Raw genomic sequence first — 20728 nt, forward strand, 5'->3', positions numbered from 1 at the left:
TACACTGAGAAGCCAGGACATCAAACCACTGAGAAGGCAAAACTTCAAAAATCTTTTTATTTCAAACTTTAATTCAATTTTATTTTTTAATGTGTGAGTGGTGTGTTCACAAGTGTGAAGACCCAAAGTAGATGTCAAATGATTTCCTCAGTAATGCTCCACTTTTCACTGCTGAGACCTCTTCCAGGCAACCACTCTTCAATTTTGTTTATGGATACGGGGTCTCTGGATGAACTGGAGTCACCAACTCTGACTGACTGGACGGCCCAGCTTGCCCTGCGGAACCCCTGTCTCTGCTTTCCAAACGCTGGGATTGCAGGCAGCTCATGCCTGCTCAGCTTTTGTGTGGGCTCTAGGGCTCCTAACGCTGGTCTTCAGGCTTGCACAGCAAGTGCTAATCCACTGAGCCGCCCCCAGCCACTAAGCGGCAGTGGTAGTTCTAGTCCAAAATGGCGCATCCTGTAATCAAAAACAATGGCCACGATGTGGGGAAAACAGGACCTGTCTTTCACCTTTTTCAAAACAACTGGGCCATCCCAGACTAGTCCAGGGGAAGATCATAGAAGATGTTCTTGACATGTGGCCCAAAAAGCTCCAAGACTAGTAGTCTCATATTTACAAAAAAAAAAAAAAAAAAAAAAAAAAAAAACCTTTATTTCCTAGTATTCAGCAAAGTTGCTGGAAAGAGACACCAGCCAAGTTTGAGGTTAACTTTCGATTTTCCTATCTGAGTTAAGTGTGGTGAAAGAGACACTGATCCGGGAAGACCTGTGTTAATTCCAGCACAGAAGAGAAACAGTAGACTGGTGGCTTGCTCTCTGAGTGGCCTGGGGAAGGTTGGCCTGTCTGAAATGCCTTTTCTTCACCTCTAAGACAGGCGTAATACTATCCGGCAGCAGGTCATTACCAAAGTTAAGCGAATTATCATGGATAAGAGCCTGGCACAGGCCAGGGTACGTAGGCATGTATGGAATGTTAAACATTACCCTGCATCTTGAGGTAGGTCACACAAGCATTCCCGGCTGGTCTCATAAGCTGCCCCATGATAAGCGTTAAAGTCAAGGCAAGCCTAAGGCTCGCAAGGGACCTGAGTAAGCTGGGGTGCGGAATCAGGGCTCAGAGACTCCAGGGGCACCTTCTTGAGTCCCTTCACAGTCACACGGACACTGCCCCAGGCACAACCCGCCGGATGTGAGTATATGACTTCCTGATGGTGACACTGCCGTGGTGGGACACTCCTCGCGGCAGGACACATTCCTCTGTCAGCTTCTGAGCCTCGGGGTCCCAGCAGAGCACAGTGGCAATGACCTCATTCTTCTCATCCCTCCCTCCGGTGATGTACAGCCTGTTGTTGCAGGGCGCAATGCCACAGCTGGCTCGCTCGTGACTGAACTGTGTCACCAGACACCAGCTATCTTCCAGAGGGCTGTAGGAATAGAGCGCTCTCATGGCGCCACCTGCAAAGAAAGAACACGCATGCTTGGCATCTTTCTGGGCCTTTCCTCATTAGCCACACGAGTTCTACTTTTGATTAGGCCAGATCTACCATCTTACCAGAGAAACAGTAGACTGGTGGCTTTCTTCCCAGAAAGCCGGGATGGACCCCCAGGTTACTGAGGTGCAAACTTCATCTCCTTTCAGTTCTTACAGGGTGGGAATCTGGTTCTAAAAGATATCTGACTGAGCACAGCTGCAAAACACACCTTCAGACCGGCTCCCTGGGAACCCCAGCTGGTGCCTCAGGTATCTCAGCGTGGCTACGTTCTCATCTGCGTCCCTATACACTAAAATCAGTTTTACAGATAACAAACGGACCGTGTACAGAGGCAATTCATAAAAGCCGTCAGCCTGGCAATAGTCAGGAACAGCCTCTGTTTGGAGAGTAAGCAGGATCAAGGACATCGAGGTTGCCCATCTTGATACTGGACCTTTGAGACCTTGGAGAACTGACCACAAACAAAACCCCAAGAGACGCGCAGCAAGGGAGAGCTACATTTTCTGTAAGGGTCACCTCCCAGTGCCTCCCCTGATCAGCCCTGAGTTACCCACCGAAGCTGTTTGTATTCTGGCATCTCTTTAATCGGCAGTTCTCTATCACGGCTGCACATGAAAATCAGCTGGAGTTTTGAAGACCCCAGCTGTACTCTTCCCAGACACCCTTCTCCCCTCCTGACATAAGGCCTGGCTACTGTAACTTTGTAAAGCACTCTCTGGTAATCCTAAGGAATGGTCAGGGGCTGAAAACCACCAGTCTTTAACAATTACATGCCAACTGTGGTCTGCCTGGCCAGGCTGCCTCTCAACTAAGTACATTTTTTTCCCCAAGTACCTAAAACCAAGGAGGAGAGGAGCATGTCCATGATCACAAACTGACCCGTACAAATGGTTCCTTTTCGTTGAGCATTTGCTACGCTGCATGTTTCAATTTCTGTATATTTGCTATGTTTGCTACACAGCTTTACTCCTGCACTGACCACTGGCCTCCTCCACTGGACTATGGCATCCATGCTTTGTGTGGCTGCTTCTACCTCCTGGACTTCGAGGGAAATTCCAACAAGGCCTGGGTCAACACCACCTTCTCTTCCTTCTCAACCTTATTCACATTACCCAGGCATTCTCAAAATGATAATATTTGGTCTCCTGGATGGCCACAGGGACGACGGGCTACAGAGGTAAGAAACCCTCACCGACTCACCGACAACATAGATGTGATCCTGGAAGCTCACTGCATTGATGCATTTAGCCTCTACTGGCATGGCCGACTTCAAAATCCATTTATTGGTCGAAGGATCATAACACTGAGTCTTATCTGTGGCCAGCTTCCCATTGGGTCCTCCTCCAATGACATACAGCTTCTTCTTGTGGCTAGCAGCGGCAAAGGAACTGACATGGACAAGGAGGGGTGCAGCCTGCAGGGGCAGAGGGCACAGGAGTCAGTGTGCTGCTCAGATTGCTGGAGAAGCTCGGAGCACATCCTCGGGCATGCTTCAACTGAAATGGCAAAGCCCATGGGCTCTCAAGAAAATGCACAGAGAAACAAAACCCACTGTCTCTACAGATTCTAGGAAGCCTGGAGCAAGCTGTGTCTTGGCTGATCCTGCTTGTTTATCCCCCAGCCCAGCTCTCAGGGAAGGAGGGACACAGGCAAGACTAAATGTCCCTGTACAGGAAGACAGCATGTTCATATTCCTTCAATGGTCAATTGCTAGGTGCCAAGGTCAGTTTAAGGGTACGTACATATGTAGATGCTCCCATGCAGAGGCAACACTGCAGATTTGGGGATAAGCCAGATTTTCGTTTGTGAGCCCAATAACACTAAAGTAGACTTTTAGGAGCCTCTTGTCAATCTGCATAACCCTTTAGTTTGAAGGACTAAGTGATGGGACCTGATGATTAGAGAAGATCTTGGACTCCAGCCCCATGGTTCACAGGCCTTAGCTGGATGTCATAGCAATGTGATGATAACCGTTCCTTGTGCTTTTAAATTTTCTGAAGCTGGAACATGCTCTGACAATAAGAAAGAAAATCTGCACTTGAGAATGATCTGGAAACACTGAAGATAAGGTTGTTTTCTTATCCTAGGGCAGTTTTTAATCAGAGGTGGCTTTGCTCGAGACTTGCACAAAGGCCTGGAAATGGCTCATCAATAATGAGAAAATAAATACAGCCTGCCTTCTATTCATAACCAAATGACCCAGGGTTCACAAATGGTGGAGGAAATGGATCCTCCCTTTTCTGGTACTGAGGGGAGCAGGACAGAAGGCATCTGAGGTGAGAGACTCTAGGCCAGGTCATACGACCAATGGGGTTAACCATCTCGGGGTAGGCTCAGCATCCCCTCTATAGATAGGGCTCTGGCTAGCACAGGACAATGCCCACACAGAGCCAGGTCGCCTGGAAGAATGTTACTACTCTAACTGGATCAATAATATTGACTCTTGACTCCTAGGAAGAGAGAAGTTCAAGAAGATGTCTATGGGACCAAATAGATCAATCAACCAGCCACCACCATAGGTAATGTTAAAGTGATCAATCACCAGCCACCACCATAGACAATGTCAAAGTGATCAATCACCAGCCACCACCATGGACAATGTCAAAGTGATCAATCACCAGCCACCACCATAGACAATGTCAAAGTGATCAATCACCAGCCACCACCATAGGCAGTGTCAAAGTGATCAATCACCAGCCACCACCATAGGCAGTGTCAAAGTGATCAATCATCAGCCACCACCATTGGCAGGATTTTTGTTTTGTTCTTGTTGTTGAAGCTTTGAAATTGCTCCCAGAAACGATCTTCCATACCTCTGACCAGCAGTTGTGGAAGGGATCATAAGTCTCCACATTGTTGATCCTCTGTAAGCCATCAAAACCCCCAATGACATAGACTTTGCCACCCAATACGACCATCTTATGCCTCCAGCGGCCTATGTTTAAATATTCAATCTGAATCCACTTGTTGATTGAAGAATTATATTTCCAAACATCATGCTGTGTTTCTTTGCCACCTACAAGAGACACAAAGTACTTTAAAAACACCAAGCAGACGTCTCCAAATCCAGTTTTCCCCCAGCATTCTCCTCAAAGCGCTAAGTGTTCAGCCAAGTCCCAGCCAAGGGGAGATGGAGAAATCCTGAAGGTCTCATAGGAAGGACAAGACAAACTCAAAAGAATGAGAAGCCACAAAGTCCGGGCTGTGCCGCTAAAGCTCAGGAAGGGGGGCCACGTGGAAGGATCCAGAGAAGGCTTCAGTGAGGTCAGTCTGGGTGGGTGGGAGAGTCTAATCCAGTGTTTGTGCTCCCCAAGAAGCGGGGAGCAAGACTGTGCAAGGGCTGGACAGTCCGAAAGTTAGAAGAAAGTTCATGTGCTAAGTGTATTTATTTATTCATTTATTTAAACAAACAAATAAAAAACTAGAAGAAGCAACAGTGTGGAAGAAATTACCAAGAGATCTTGCAACATTATTTGCACTTACATCTTCAATCTACATAAAAGAGTAAGTAGTATAAAGAATGGAATCGACCTCTAGGCAAGCTTTTGCCTACTCTCAAGGGTTAATCCAGTCGGGCAGGCCTGGAATACAGTTTGGGGCTCCTGCCAGGAAGGCAGGTCCACCTTAAGACAATGCATCTCTTCCTTTCCAGAGTTCCCGCCCTAGTGCCCTCCCTACACTGAGCCAGAACCGGATGATGTCCTGACTATTTCTAGTTCTTTTCTAGGCTTTTCTATCAGATACTGGCCAGAACTTTAACGCACTTTAAACTCTCTAAGCAAGGTTTTGGGATTCCGTACTCTTTCTAAAGACACCGCCCACTCCTTATCCCCTCCCCCACTCCACCACCCACCAGACTCCCGAGCTGCCTGTGCCCAGCTGGCTGACCTCCATGCAGTCTTATCTAAAGCACCTTGACTTTTGTTTTTCTCCCCCTCCTGTCTCCTCCTCCTTTCCAGGCAGCTGTAAGAGTTACAGCTTCCTCTCCTGGGTTTTTCTTTTAAACTCTAATTAATTGCCCTTGAGCTTCATTTGAGTCTGTTCTTAAATCTTTTATTAATAAGAAAACCAAGAACCCCAAAGAGAGAACAGACTTCTTGGGTGCTATCTGATGGGTCTTCTGGGGCTCCCTATGATTTCTAGCAGCACTCTTTTCCTGCCTTTATTTCTTTAGCTGGTAGAGTCAAGGAACCCATCCCTGCACCTCTAAATGGCAATGTGCCTTTGTCTTATTTTTAATTAATTTTTATTATGAAAATATGGAATGTTTACAATTGATCGTTTGAGAGTGAAATGGCTAATGTTTCTTTACAACCACTCTCTTAGAACACAAAAATTATGATGTCTATGTCAAAGGCGCATGTGAATTTTTATAGATGCTTCCAGTAGTCCTCGAAGATGCCCCACCCCCTCTGCAATAAAGAACAATGGCATGATGACGTGACCAGTATGACAAGAATGAAGAGATGAAACCATGGACCCCAGGAAATGAGACTTTCTCTAGGAATCTCATGTTGGAAGACGAAAAAGGCTGAGAGCAAAGTGCTGGCCAGGGGGAGAATTTGCCTGCCATAAAGAGATTTCCCAGAGTCCTAGCAATTTTTCAGACAATCTTGTAGGTAGGACCAAAGCCCGGCCAAAGATGGGTTACTAATGGATAGGACCACACTTTAATGGTCCTTAGGACTGCTTGCTTAGTTGTGCATATCTTTCACAGCAGCACTCCGGAGGCAGAGATGGAGAATCTCTATGAAGTTGAGGTCAACCTGGTCTACACAGAGAGTTCTAAGGCTGCCAAGGCTACTCAGAGAGACCCTGTCTCAATAAATCAAATCAAATCAAATCAAAAGCCTGTGACTTCATTTGGGGACCCCAAATATGAACTTGAGTGGGGTTGCCTGATCATCTTTGTCCTTCTTTCCAATGTGGCCTCACTGAATAAATCCCCTCTTCTGCGTTTTACTATTAATTTGGCTGTATTAATTGACTTTTACTACCAATGACTGTTTAAATTTGTTTCTTGGGTATAAGAGTGGTCAAGCCTGGCTCCTTGGCATAGAAACTGTGTGCCTGAGTTTGGTGGGTGTGTCACCGACTGGTACCATGGCTGCAGAGGGGCTGCTCTTCCTTTCCTAGGGCTGTGTCCACATGCCTTGAACCTTCGTCTTTGCTTTGTCCTTTTTTTTGGGGGGGGTCTCTACTCAAGACATTGTGATGTCGGTTCCATTTGGGTAGTATTAAAGATTAGAAAACACCATGAAAACTTTCAACGAGGTCTTTATTAAGAGAAAACAGATGCTGTGCTTTCCTTAGTGACTTAACATCTGGCTGGTTTGGAAAGCATATTGCAAAGATGAGAAGAGCTACCTAACAGCTGCCCAACCTCCCTCAGGTATCTGTGTCCTCAGTTCTTTTAACAGTGTGTAGACTGCTACAAGATATTTAGAAGATTCTCCAGAAAAAGCTTTCTGTGGTGTGGGTGAGGAAGCGAATTCCAGACAAGTGTTCCACCACCGCCGGAAGGACTTTTGGGAAAGGGAAATGAAGAGAGAAAGAAGGTCAAATGTGAAAATAATAACAAAATGAAACTAGTGTGAGTATAAGGTTAGATAAACTACCGACTAAAATTGAATACAAAAACAAACTCAAATATATAGAAGTGATTAAATGTTGTTTAGCAGTTGGCCATCTGGAGACAAGTTAGATAGCTATGCCACTTTACACATAAAACAGGTTTCAAATGTGACTTAGAGAAGGATGTAGGAGACTAACTCAGGGATTTGGAGAGCGTGATGTGAAAGTAGAATCACACAGGAAAGAAAATGGGAGTGAGAATGTAAATGAAAGTTAAAAGACAACCACAATCTAAAGGGAAAGTAACTACACCACAGAGCAAAGGATATTTAGTAAGAAAAAGACAAATACACAACAATAGAAAACAGTCAAAGGGTATGAGGAGACATACTTTAAAATAAATACAATTAGCCAATAATTATATGAAAATTTACTCAATATCACTAAAGATACGAGAATGTAAATGTATATATTTTAGTCTATTACATCAGAAATAATTGTTGATAACAATCGTTTTGAAGAATGTAGAAAATGGGCTCTGGTTAAGCTGCAAAATGTGTAATCTTTGTGGAGAAACATATTCTCCACAAATTCTCAATTCACTAGTCTTAAGACCGCTTCTAGGAGTCTTTCCACAAATTCAAAGTTATTGTGTATGCAGATGTCTGCTAGAGTATTTTTCTGAAGTAGATTATAAACAGTAAGTACATGTGCGGTGGCAGAAATCAGTTCTGATTACCAAATCTGTTCCTCCTTCCTGGACACATAGCTAAACTACATTGCCGACCCTCTATTCTGGGAAAGAAGGGCATGCTGTTGGCTCTTGCCAGTGGCCTTGTGGCCTTGCAAGCTATAGCTTTGTGGAGTAGCTGTGTCTTCTCCTTCAGGCCCTGTGTGGAGGATGGCAGAATCCTATGTCAGAAAAAAACCCGAGTCTCTGAAAGCCTAAGTTAAGCGATGGCCTCCTGACCCCACCACTCCCACACACCCTTGTTCATTCATTAAGTGGGACTTGGGGCTTGTTGAAATAGCCAATATTAGTTATCCTAACAAAATATAAAAATAATTTATTAAAAAATATTAAAACATGGAAATTATCATGGAACCAAATGCCATTCTCTGTATTGTTCAAATCTTATGGTATTCCTACAATAAAAAGAAACTTATAGTCTGATCAATATTATGAACAGACACGGAGATCAGCTAACATTACTCTTTGGAGGACACTAAATACAAAGCAGTGGGAAGGGGATGCTTGCACTCTTCTTTTTATATGAATGAGAAGGACTAGGACCCGGGCTTAGCCCCTGGATTGTGATCCTGTCCAACCCCAGGATATAACCTAGAACCTCTCTGAGCCCTGTTTTCTCCTACTTCATAATTTACCCTCTCTTGCTATGACTGGTAATTACGTGTTGTTAAAGTACAGGTTTACCTACTAAGCGGGAAAGATGACAGAGACTGTGTCATTCAAAAATATCTATTGAGGATTTACATTGCTAGGTGCGAGAGACAGATTTAACTCTCACAGAACTTCAAGTCTAAGGAGAAGGCAAGTGTAAATAACTGTTAATAATTGAGCAATAACTTAGCAACGAAAATGTAAATGTATTCCCATTCTTTCAGTAGAAGCAGATCACTGAGAAGTTTGGGAAGGTCAGGTTTGTGGGGGGATATGACATTTCATTATGCTAGTCCTACACTCAGATCAGTGCCCTGTGCCTGCAGCAGACCGAACAAACCATTTTGCTGTCTGTGCTGCTCATATTTCAGCATGTTTGAAGTGATAATGCTTTCTCCAGGATAAAACCACCTAAGCTCCTGGTTCTGTATCCTGACCCACAGAGCTAGAACACTGAACTCACAGACATTCTCGCACGGCGGTTGGTTGGTTGGTTTTTACTTAGGGAAGCATAGAATGCTATTGAGGAACCGCTTTGATCCCAGCCTCCAGCTTACCTGAGATGTAGACCTCATTTTTTAATGTCACACAGGCAAACTCTACCCACTTCTTATTCTCACTCTCCAGCTCATGCTCTGTCAGCGGGAGCTTGGCCACCTCCAGGCGACTGCGCCTCAGGGGGTCCAGGCAGGTTACCTCGGCCACAAATCGTTCATCTTTTGTGCAACCGCCAATAATCATGAACACCTCAGACTGGAACTCATGCATCCTGGGCTTGGTGCGCTCTGAAATAATCTAGAAATCAATGAGAGGATGTGTGGACAGAGGGAATAGAACATGACGATGCACAGCCTGGGCTGTGGAACCACAAAAGGCAGGTCCCGGTTTCTGCCTCCACCACTGTTAGTCTTGTGACTTCTCCTTGACCATTCCTTCATCATCTGTTTGATGGCTGTCTGACTGTAACTACCCAGTAGGTTTGTTGTATTAGATGGCATAACACATGGACTGTGATGACCCAGATCCCACTGTGGAACAGGTACTGAATGAATTGTTACCTGTCATTTCTGCTGCTATCTTAAGACAAAAATCTGTTTGCCACCAAATGCACTTCCCGCCTCTTCTCTCCTACCTGTTCTGAAACCTGAGCTCCTGGAATGAGTGTCAAAGTTAATATTTATTCAATACCTATTGTCAAAATGTAAAAAAGAAAGAACAGGCTGGGGGTCCACGGGAAGGAGCTGACTGACACACGTCACCCTTCAGAAGGTCTTTATTTGGGCGGGGGTTGGGTATGGGGCTGCAAGGGATGGCAGGTTTTCAAATCCAAAGAAGAACTTCCTTAAGAGAAATAAAGCATTGTGACCACAAACGGCCATAATGGGACCTTGAAGATGTGTGTGTTTGGGGGTGGGGGAGAGAAATGACAGAGACAGAGAGCCTTGCTTCAAACCCCAAGAAGAAAGGGTGTTTCTGACTCATGGGTTTTCAAGAGATAGGCTAACTTTACACAGGTACTTTAAAATTCAGTCTGTCCTATTGCACCTGCCAAGGGGCATGGAGCAGGCTGTAGGAAGGACCAGAAGCTTGTCTTGCTGGTACAAGGGGGAGGGACTACCAGGCTGTAGATGCATGCTTTCCTTCCTTATCAACTGTTTGTTCCAGAAAGAGAGCTAGGGGGTTGGGGGGGGGGGCTCATTTTGAGAGAAAGAAATAGAAAGAGGGTCTGTTTTCTATTACTTATTATACACCAAGCCCTGGGCCAAGCACGTTATATAACATTGCAGTCTATGGTAATGGTCACTGATACTATTGACATTCCCTAATAGAAGGAAGAGGGGCCTTTATGCGGGAGTCCAGCCATTACTTGTCTCCTACTCTCCTCCAGCTGCAAGTGATCTTGGGAAATGCTACAGTAAAGAAGAAGTCCATCGGTAAATGAAAATGGGACTCCAGGATACAGTTTGTGTGACTTCATCATCCATAATGAGGTGAGACTTTTCAGTAATGCAGCCGTCTGGGGGGTCACCCAGCTCACCAAGCTAACTTCAGTGGAATCGTTATTTCGGTTTGTCATTAATATCTATCTAGAGTGAGTCTTGTAGTATGTTTGTGTCTCCCCAACAAAAGGGTTTTTTTTTTTTTTTTGGTTTGGTTTTTTGTTTGGTTTTTCAAGACAAGGTTTCTCTGTAGCTTTGGAGCCTGTCCTGGAACTAGCTCTTGTAGACCAGGCTGGTTTTGAACTCACAGAGATCCGCCTGTCTCTGCCTCCCGAGTGCTGGGATTAAAGGTGTGCACCACCACTGACCGGGTGGCTCCCCAGCAAACATTAACAACATCAATTTGTTATTTGTGTGTGTGTGTGTGTGTGTGTGTGTGTGTGTGTGTGTGTGTGCCAAGGAGCTAGATCCAGTAAATTTTGCATCCCTACTTTGTGAGCTTGTACTGTGGCCATAACATTGGTGGCGGGCCTGTTAGTTGTGAGTACAAAGGAAGAGCGGGAAGACATGTAACAGGATAAATCCTCATTAATGTGCTGAGCCTGAGAGCATAAGCAGTAGAAAGTCCATGGGGTAAGGATGAGAGCAGTGGGCCAGAGCTTGGGGACATCTGAAGGTACGAAGCTGGTTGGTAGGATTCAAGCAAAGAGTTGACACCAAAGACAAACAAACAAACAAACAAGTGCTTCTCTGCACCTTTCTTCCCAACATCAGCCTGGTTTCTGTTCCCAAACATTCCCTCCCCACAGCTGAGGCACAACCTCCAAAACAAGCTGGTCATCTTTGTTCAGTCAGGATTTTGGTACAGTAGCCAATGCTTCAAGAACAGTCTTATAATTTACTATAAGGACATCCCTTTTTCTCTAATGGATTCTCAGCACAAAGAACAATCATTACCTGGGTCTTATGGCTTTCTATGAGTCAGTGGATGGATGGATGGATGGATGGATGGATGGATGGATGGATGGATAAGACAGAAAGCCAAGGTCCCTGTTATGGACTACCTCTTACAATACAAATCAGTGTGGTACCCAGTCTCCACAATGGCCTCAAGTAATGTCTTCCTCCAAGAATTCAGAGCCCTTACTGTTCTGGAATCAGTCTCTCTAACCAAAGGATTACAGCAGAAGTGGTGTCCCACCACACTACCAAAGGCAATAAAGCTTCCATATTGATTGCTTTCTTAGTCTCTCTAAGATAATTTGCGCTAGTGGAATGCCATCTGCTATGTAGATGCCCTCATGGCAAGAAAGCACAAGTTCAAGCCAATAGGCAGTAAGGAACTGATGCATGCCTGCAATACTCTGAGTGAGTAGCATGTGGATGCTTGGATCTCATTTGAGCTTTAGGTTGCTGAAGTCTAAGCCAATAGATAATAGTTGGATCGACACCTAGTAAGAAACTTTACATCAGAGCCACCCAACTAAGCCAAGCCATTTTACGTTCTTCTTTTTCCTTTTGCAGTGTAGGATTGAACACAGGGCATCATCATGCGTGCTAGGCAAGAACTCTACCACGGATCTGCAACCCTGTCTGCTGCTTTAAACTGTGAAGTTGTAGGGTGATTCATTATGTAGTGATTCCCAATGGGGTAAACAAGGATAGGAGAAAGAAAGGTCTCAAATCAATGTCCAAAACTTATGCTTTAAGAAACTAGGTGGGGGGAAGTAAATTCAGAATGTAAACAGAAAAAAAAAGAATTCTATCATGATCAAAATAGAAAGAAAATTAAATAGAAAACAGAAAACAACAGAGAAAATAAAATTAAACCAGGAGTTAGTTTATTGAAAAAAATCAACAGAATTTATGATATCTCTAGCAAGACCAATGGGGGCACAAAGAGCCACTATCTGGAATTCAAGATGCTATGTTACTACAGATTCTATATAGATAGTATAGATCCACGTCACTACATAGTCTATAGATAGTACTGATAATGGGCGGAGTTGAGAACAGCTTTATGCCAACAAATCCGCAACCTGTCTGGACAGAGAAATTCTCTGCAACTCTGTTTGAGAAGTAACAGACCAGCAATGTGTCTGTTAGCGTGATATGTTTTGAAGTGAGAATCTCCTCTCTCAAGGAAAACCCCAGGTTGACCAAACGCCAAACTCCAAGGATACCTGTGAAGAATAAATGAGCAGCAAGCAGTTCTAAGAACAGTCAAGGAATACAGCGATCCATACAGATGAAGGAATATCCTCCAGAGGAGTCGCAGACAGAGACGATTCCTGAACAACTTTGGGCTGAGGTTTCTACCATAGCCTGCAGATGAGGTTTGGCACATTTTGCACAGTGATAGGTACACATGAGGTTTCATGCCTGTCAATCAACAGCAACCTCTCCCTATACCATAGCTTTTTGGTGAGCTTGCTCCTCCGCTAAATCTGGCCTTGTCTTTACAAGATTATGAGTAAAAAACATCTTGAGGAATTGCAAAGGAGAACAGGTAGCAGCAAACACCTTCTTGGTGCCCATTGGGTCATCCATAAACACTGCCATTCACAACACGCCAGAGATTTCTCCTAAGATCTAGAGACAAAAAGTCCAGTAAGACTTGGTTCCTACTATAACAAGTTGCAAGTTTAGAGTATTACAAGATGATGAATTCAATGCCCACCATGTGACATTTGTGTCATGACCAAAGACCGAACCAATGGGAACACAAAGGGTTCTCTGAAGAAGGTAACCTTGGATTTTGAGTAGGCGCAGAAGTTAGGTAGAGGAAGAAGAAGGAAGCATTAGACAACATTTGCCTTGTCCTGAAGGCTGGAAAACCATATCCTTTGGGGGAACTGGACACAATAAATAAAAACCACAGCAGAACGTAAGCATCAACAGCTAAAGAAACAGAGACCATGAATTTGAGCATAAGGGGGATACAGGAGAGGAGTGAGAGGGAGGAAATGGAAGGGTAAAGAGATGCAATGATATTTTCATTCAAAAGAGGATTTTAATTAAATTTGTTTTTAATTTGTAAATACAAACACACACAGTAGAGGTGGGTAGTAAATGATGCCAGAGACCTAAGCAAGAAGTATTTTAGTGAACAGAGCTCAGGGGACTTTAGAAGAAAGAGTGGATGGCTTCCTGAAAGTGAAGGAGAGCCAATGAAAAGGTCAGGTCAGGAGCAAAGTTCACACCTGCATCCTCCATCATCCCAGGAGTGGGGATGAGTTGGTGGGAGAACAGACTGGGAGTACAGTAATGAGGTCTAAGGAATTTCTATAAATTCAGGGAAGAAATGAGGGGACTCTGGACCTTGCCTTGTCCTGAAGGCTGGAAAACCGTATCCTTTGGGAGAACTGGACACAATAAATAAAAACCACAGCAGAACATAAACATCAACAACTAAAGAAACAGAGACCATGAATTTGAGCATAAAGGGGATACAGGAGAGGAGTGAGAGGGAAAAGTGATGCAAGACAGCGTCAGAACAGAACAACAGATACAAATGCTCACAAGAATGGGAAAATGTAAGGAAGTAGCATCCCTTCAGAATGGTGACTGGAGGGGACCCTACACAACTGGGCAGAGGACAGATGTGACAGCCACGGTGCCAAACAGTTTCCACTTCTCACTAAATCCTCCCCACGGCTATGTAAAAACGTGCTATCATCCCCATTATACAGATCAGGAATCCCAGCTTCTGGAAGGACTGGACTCCTCTGCTTGCTGTCCTGAGGTGTGAGCAAAGGTCACTTGCATTTCTGAGAGCCCTGGCTCTCTTCTTACATTGCCAATGAAATGCAGCGCCTCTCACATCCAACCTACCTCGTTGCCGGAAAGGTGGTACATCCTGGCTTCCTGAAGCAGGGGGAAGACCTCGGGACACTGCCTTATGAGAGGATCTGCTTCAACCATCTCCACAAAGTACCACGGGTCCAGAAGTGGTAAGCGCACGTTCTCAAGAACACAGGGGAGTAGGCAGAGTCGTTCTGATTGTTTGTGCCGGACCCAGCTCATCACTGTCTCAAACACCTGAGCCTCCTCCGTCACACAAAGATCGTCACTCTTCAAGATGTGATACAAGGTATCCACCGGAAGATCAAGGAACTCCTCGGAGTTCAGAATCTGAACGAAGTTTTGAATGATGTAACTTTGAACTTGCATCTTTAAACTGTCCAAGGAGTGTGTGTCTGCCAGCCTCAGTATTCCAATACAATTTTCTGGGTTCAAGGCTTCTGTGAGGAAGCTGGCACAGGCATCCACCAGCTGCAGAAACTAACAGAAGGGTGGAGAGTCAGGCCAGGAAGTGCTCCGTCCACAAGAACATTCATCAGTGAGTTGTGTGTGCCAGCAAAAACTCAGCAGCAGCCTAAATTTCGAACAGTACATTCACATAGCCAAGAACTCTGTAAATAATTTAAAAACATCTTACAAGATTACCTTAAGTCCTCTGAAAAATATAATGTATTGGGTTTTCAGATCCGTGCATTAAATCTGATCAGACATCTAGATTTATTTTTGTTTATTTTATAGGACTTGGGTGGAGCACACAGCATTGCATGTGTTAAGTAAGTGCTCTGGTATCAAGCTATTTTTCCTAAATTTAAACCTCTAGATTTAATCATCAATTTACGGAAGAGATATAGAAGTAAATATACATACATACATACATACACATTCATCCACATCAAGATGGTAGGAAACTCCATGGAACAACTGGTCTAATTTCTCCTGTAAATATGCTACAAATGTAAAAAAGGGAGAGAAGGAGGGGAAATGTGAAAAGAGGAACTCTGCTTGCATCCATGATTGCAATTGCACAAATTGGATTTAGTGGGTTATTTTTCTAAAGGGGGATGATGAAGTTGGGAGGAGGGATGAAGGGTCAGAGTGGGTCCTCAAGGAGTTAGAGAAGTGAGGTGTAAATATTACCAAGAACCATTATATGCATGTATAAATTATCAAAGACTAAAAATATAAAGATGAGAGATTTACGAGTTATATCAACTTACTGCAAAGTATGGACCATACTTGAATGTCTGATGTAAGCAGCAAATTAAGTCAGAGAAATGTTTACAAGCACCAATATTTGAAAACATGAAAAAGTATTATTAATTTTAGGGGCAATTATGGTCTTACAGTTATTTTTAATAAGAGTCTTTATCTTTTGAACTAGGGTGATAGTTCAGCAGATAAAAATGCTTTTTAATCAAGCCTGGTGATCCAAGTTCTGATCCCAAGGGAACTGACATATAAAATACTACAGTTTAAGGTATCACACTCACCAATCAAGCTATGGGACGTTTACTCTTTGTTAATGTGTTATTTACCCCTCCCCCAATGAATTACTATCACTTTTGTAATTGAAAAAGAATAATTTGTAAAAAAAAAAATATTGGTTGGCTCCCATATCCCACCTTAACTCTACATCATCTTCTGCAGAGAATATGAATTTAATGTTTGGGCAGCATTTTATAAATTACAAAACATCGTCATTGCCATTGTGTTCAATGCTGATATTTCACAGATCACATCTCACAGGCATCTAGTTCACTACTGTTCTCTGGGGCTGTGTGCTGCACAAGTCTGGACCTCTCTTTGTCCACTGGGTTCACAAGATCATGTTCTCAGTGTGTTTGCGCTGCTCATCTAAGTGAAGGAAGAAGGAGATCACAGGGAAGGGCCAGGTGAGGAAGCCCCTCTGAGGGCAGGTACTGAGAAGAGATATGGGGACAGACCTGGCAGGGGACGTATGGTATGCAAAGAACAGGTTCTGGTGACAAGAAGCAATAAGGATAAAAGGGGAGGGTGGGGCAGGAGTGGTCTTGGGACTGGTTTGGAACTGGCAGACTGAGTTGAAGAGAGTTCAATCTTTACACTGCAGTACCCCTCCAAAACACATATCCCCCATTCTCAGTGCCATTTCCAATCACAAAACATGATTTTCCCTATCAGATCATCGCTTCCAACTTATCTACAAAATGTTTCTTTGAGAGCCAACACAAAGCTGGAGAAAGATGGAGTTGGTGTTGCCTCCCTTTGCTCTGTCTGTAGAACCCAGTGTGCCTACAGCTCAGCTCCTTGCTTGTGAAAGTGATTGAGCTGAGAATCCTAATCCAAACTGTTTGTTTGATTTTTGCATGTCTTTTTTTTTTAATTTTTGATTTATATTTTCGTAGCCCAAAGACGCCTCAAACTCTTTATCCTCCTGCCTCATCCTTTTAAAGACTGAAATTACAGGCTTGTGCCACCACGCTCAACTCTGGGAAACTCTATGAGCTACTCACTGTTATGGTAACATTATAAAGTATCTACTTCACCCTGGCACTTTAGTTCTGGGTAAATAACTGTATAAATAAAAAATGGAATAGGAAGAATAGATAAAGCCCACCCCTCCATGAAGCTCTTTCTTCAATGCCAGTTCTCCCCAGTGGCTTCTCTAATTCCCCGATGTGGAATCTGTTCTTATCCCTTCCTCGGCCTCATGTGGAGGTGCCTGTAACAGCTCTGCTCTGTGCTCTGCCCAGCCAGTTCTAGCAGCCCAGAGGTTCTAGGTCATGATTTTGTTTTTATTTCCAGCAATGTCTACTACGAAAGTCTGACAGCAGAAGAGTTGGAAGGGCCAGACAGAAGAAAAAGATCCTTAATAGACATCTGGAATGCACTAAGACCCGAGAGTTTCTTCATCTGTCACTGCACTTCACAAACTATTTTTAAACAAACCTCTCTTATTTAATTAGTAAAAAGGGGATGTTCCAACTACACTTGCAAGTGGACATTTACACGCTACTTTTACAGATTTAAACACTTAAGATTTTACCTGCAGCCTGACAAAGAACATGCGCACGTGCCTCAGCCCTCTTCTCCCTCCCTTCCTCCCTCCCTGTCCCTCTACAGACAGGAGGAAATAGGGAATTCAGAGTAAAAGACATTGCCTGAAGTCACATAGAAGGAGGCAAGATGAACCTTTAGCCTGCTTGCTAAGGACAGTGGCAGGCTTGCGCTGTTGGGCTAAAAAAAGCCAGGAGAATCTCAAGAGACCTTATGACCACAAGGGAAAGTAGGTGTCTCTGACTGCCTAAGCTCTCCCAAAATATGCGTCAACAAGTATTGCAGAGTGATCCAACCAGTAGCTAGGAATTTGCTGAGGGAGTCATGAAAACAAGAACTTTTTTTTTTATGTATTTGCCTTTGGATAAATTTTCAGCATGTTGTTCCTCGAACCTGGTTTTTAGAACTGAGAGATGACAAATAATAGTAACAGGTATAACCAGTTTCCTGTTAGATGGATAAGTGAATTAAAAGTTACAGTCAGCACTTGACTCTGACAGGAACTCCTAAAATACCACCAAAGAGACACGACCACACAGGAACTCCTAAAATACCATCAAAGAGACATGGCCACAGTTCCCATAAGAAACGTCTGTTTTAAAGAAGCCATTTGAAGGTCTTTTGAGGAGTATCTATCCTGATTCTTTATTCATTTTTGAAACGTTCAGTGCGTGTGTGTGTGTGTGTGTGTGTGTGTGTACTACATGTGTGCGTATATATATACACACACACACAAAGTACAACATTTGCATATTATGTCAGACATCAAAATGTCAACATGGTTGTTCTCACAATTAATATCCTACTCTGATATACAGTTAACACCAGGCCGTCTGGGATGCTGGACTATGAGAACTATTTCTGAACACTTAACCCTACCACACCTTAGTCTCATGTGAACATTGCAAATACTTCAACTAAAGGAATATAGCTGATTTAAAAAAAAAAAAGCAAAGAAATACACACCGTCCGATGAAGTAACATATGAAAAGCCAAGATACCATAATTCCTCCCAAAATGACTAATCCCACAGTATGATACCTAGTGAGGGTGAATTAAATAAAATCCCATACAGAGAACTCAAATGAATTACGTTCAAAGAAGAAAAGAAGCTCCTGGGTTAGAATACAAACAGAGGAATAAAATAAGGAAAGTCATGTGCTGCTGGGCGCACTCCCTGGCCCAGGAGGGTGCACTGTGCTGACAGCTGGAGCACACACAGTGCTCCTTACACACCCCAGTGTGAAAGTGAAGTTACAGGCTGCAGGATGCCCCACTCTGATACACACTTATCCAACACACTTCTACCTGTACGAACCCCAGCTCTGAAGATCAGATGGCATACAGAGCAGCTGCCCCAGTGCGACTCCCCCAGCACACACCAGAACTGAGTCTGGGCAGTTAGAACTAGAAAGTTGGCTGGGCAGGATGACCTAAGTTCCGATTCCAGCATCCTCATCTGTCAGCTCACAGCTGCTAGAAACAACTCTAGCTGCAGGGATTCTGACACTCTCTTCTGGTCTCTGTTGGCATGGGTACACTCATCTCTCTCTCTCTCTCTCTCTCTCTCTCACACACACACACACACACACACACACACACATACACACACACACACGTAAAAATGTGAAAACTAAAAATACTAAAAACTACATTTAGAAAGAAAAGTAAATCTTTTTTATTGTGTGAGACCTGCTTTGAGACAGTGAGAGAATCAGGAGACTTGACAACAACTCCAAACTTTGTCACTCAAAAAAATAAGCTTCTACTTTGGTGCCAGACACTAAATCTGTAACAGTAAATGTCATAGCTATTACTATTTCCAGTTTTCTCATCTTTAGACAAGTCAGCAACACTCCCTACATTCCAATAGAGGGTATTAGCATGAAAATAACAAGGGCTGCTGCAGCTTTCCTGAGCAAAGGTCACTGTGTTCAAGGTTGTGGGCACATTAAGTTCAGAAGACCTCTTGACACAGAAAGATTGCGCTGAGGGTATGTTGTTGGATGGTGGGCAGGACGAGATTAACTATAAACACTGAGCATGAAGTTGATGAGTCCCCCCCCCCCATAAAGAAGGATGGTTTCCTGTCAATCAAACTGGTTGATGGTGAGCACAGACAGACGGTCAAGGCAGTGAGTGTTTACTGCCTAGGGGACATCACCAGAAAACCAGCCCAGCCCGAAATAATTGGCTTGACATCTTCAGGAAGCCCTGGGAAACTGAGCCTAACTGGTGGTAACCTGTTACTCAGAATTCATCAGGGCTGCTTTGTAGTGGATTTTCTATTTTCTTTCCATGATCCTGTCTTTTGTCAGACCTTATAAATCACTCCCTAACTCTAGCCGCAACAGAGCTAATCCCACTACCAACAAGCTTGGACCATGAACCCCTCAGAAGGTAAGCATCCTGGGTTCTGTTCCCTTCAATACTAAGCTAATTATGACCCAAGCAGAGACCACCTCCATAGGAAACAAGCCATGTACAAGATTTGATACTTATCCCTGGTTCCTGGAAGTGATATGGTCTCTCCCAGGTAGTGATATGGTCTCTCCCTGGACTGTTTCTTACACATCCAGGCAACGAGACAACATTAATACAATGGAATCAAGATCAATAGTATGACTCTCAACCTAGGCAAAGATGATAATTTGGATGGAATCCCTGTTTTAATTATGGATGCAACTGATATTATTCATAATCTAATTATTTTATGAAGCTAGTGTAATTACTACAATTATATGAAACAAATATTACTGAACAGAAACAATATATTACTTGGAAGTATTTCTGAAGATCTCCCTCCTCTGTGACACTTCTTACCTTTCAATGCTCTTCTCTCACAGCCACACAAAGTCTCGACTCCCCATATCTAGACAACATGGCCCCAAAGCTGCATGGTGGTGATGGCAAGCAGTAGTGTCTCCCATCAGAAAAGTCAGTTCCACATCACTGCACTTTCAGTCATCCTCTGTGTCGCCTTAATTTTGTGCCCAACTTATAATAAAGTCAAATGTTGTGTGTAGGAAGCCCTGGCCACACCACTGGCTCTAACTAGGCGGCAACACCTGGAAGACACTGGGGTGCAGTCAGGGACCAAGGCACCACACTTCCTTAGTATTGTATGGTAAAGCAGGAAACACCTCATTGCATCGCCTGTCACCGAGTGCCCAACTGAGCATCTTTTGACCTTCAGGTAAGCTTGCTCGCTCACTTGCTCCCTCCCTTCCTCTCTCTCTTTCCATGTGTGTGTGCCTATCTCTCTTTGTGTTTATCTCTGTGTCTCTGTCTTTGTCTGTATGTCTGTCTTAGCGAGTGTGTCCATCTTTCTGTCTGTTTCTGTGTTTATCTCTCCTGTCTCTCTTTCTCTGTGTCTCTCTCTGTGTGTCTCTGTCTTTCTGTGTGTCTCTCTGTCTCTCTCTCCGTGTGTGTGTGTGTGTGTGTGTGTGTGTGTGTGTGTGTGTGTAAATTCCAGAT

The 20728-nt window shown here is 43.8% G+C and overlaps 1 protein-coding gene across 1 annotated transcript in view; it reads right to left on the reverse strand.

Moving 5' to 3' along the window:
* Window positions 1–103: 103 nt before the first annotated feature.
* The window catches only part of Klhl6 (kelch like family member 6), a 39233-nt gene continuing 18608 nt past the window's right edge, over window positions 104–20728 (reverse strand). Inside the window, exons 3-7 of the mRNA XM_041678178.1 lie at window positions 14246–14695; window positions 9029–9266; window positions 4309–4511; window positions 2696–2909; window positions 104–1457 (exon numbers count right to left, since the gene is read on the reverse strand). Of these exons, the coding sequence (XP_041534112.1) occupies window positions 1156–1457; window positions 2696–2909; window positions 4309–4511; window positions 9029–9266; window positions 14246–14695 (1407 nt within the window). The 3' untranslated portion in view covers window positions 104–1155. The remainder of the gene's footprint in view (window positions 1458–2695; window positions 2910–4308; window positions 4512–9028; window positions 9267–14245; window positions 14696–20728) is intronic.

Source organism: Microtus oregoni, unplaced genomic scaffold, assembly GCF_018167655.1.
Source record: "Microtus oregoni isolate MIOR12 unplaced genomic scaffold, Mior012 000029F_ref0000214, whole genome shotgun sequence".
Taxonomy (NCBI): Eukaryota; Metazoa; Chordata; class Mammalia; order Rodentia; family Cricetidae; genus Microtus; species Microtus oregoni.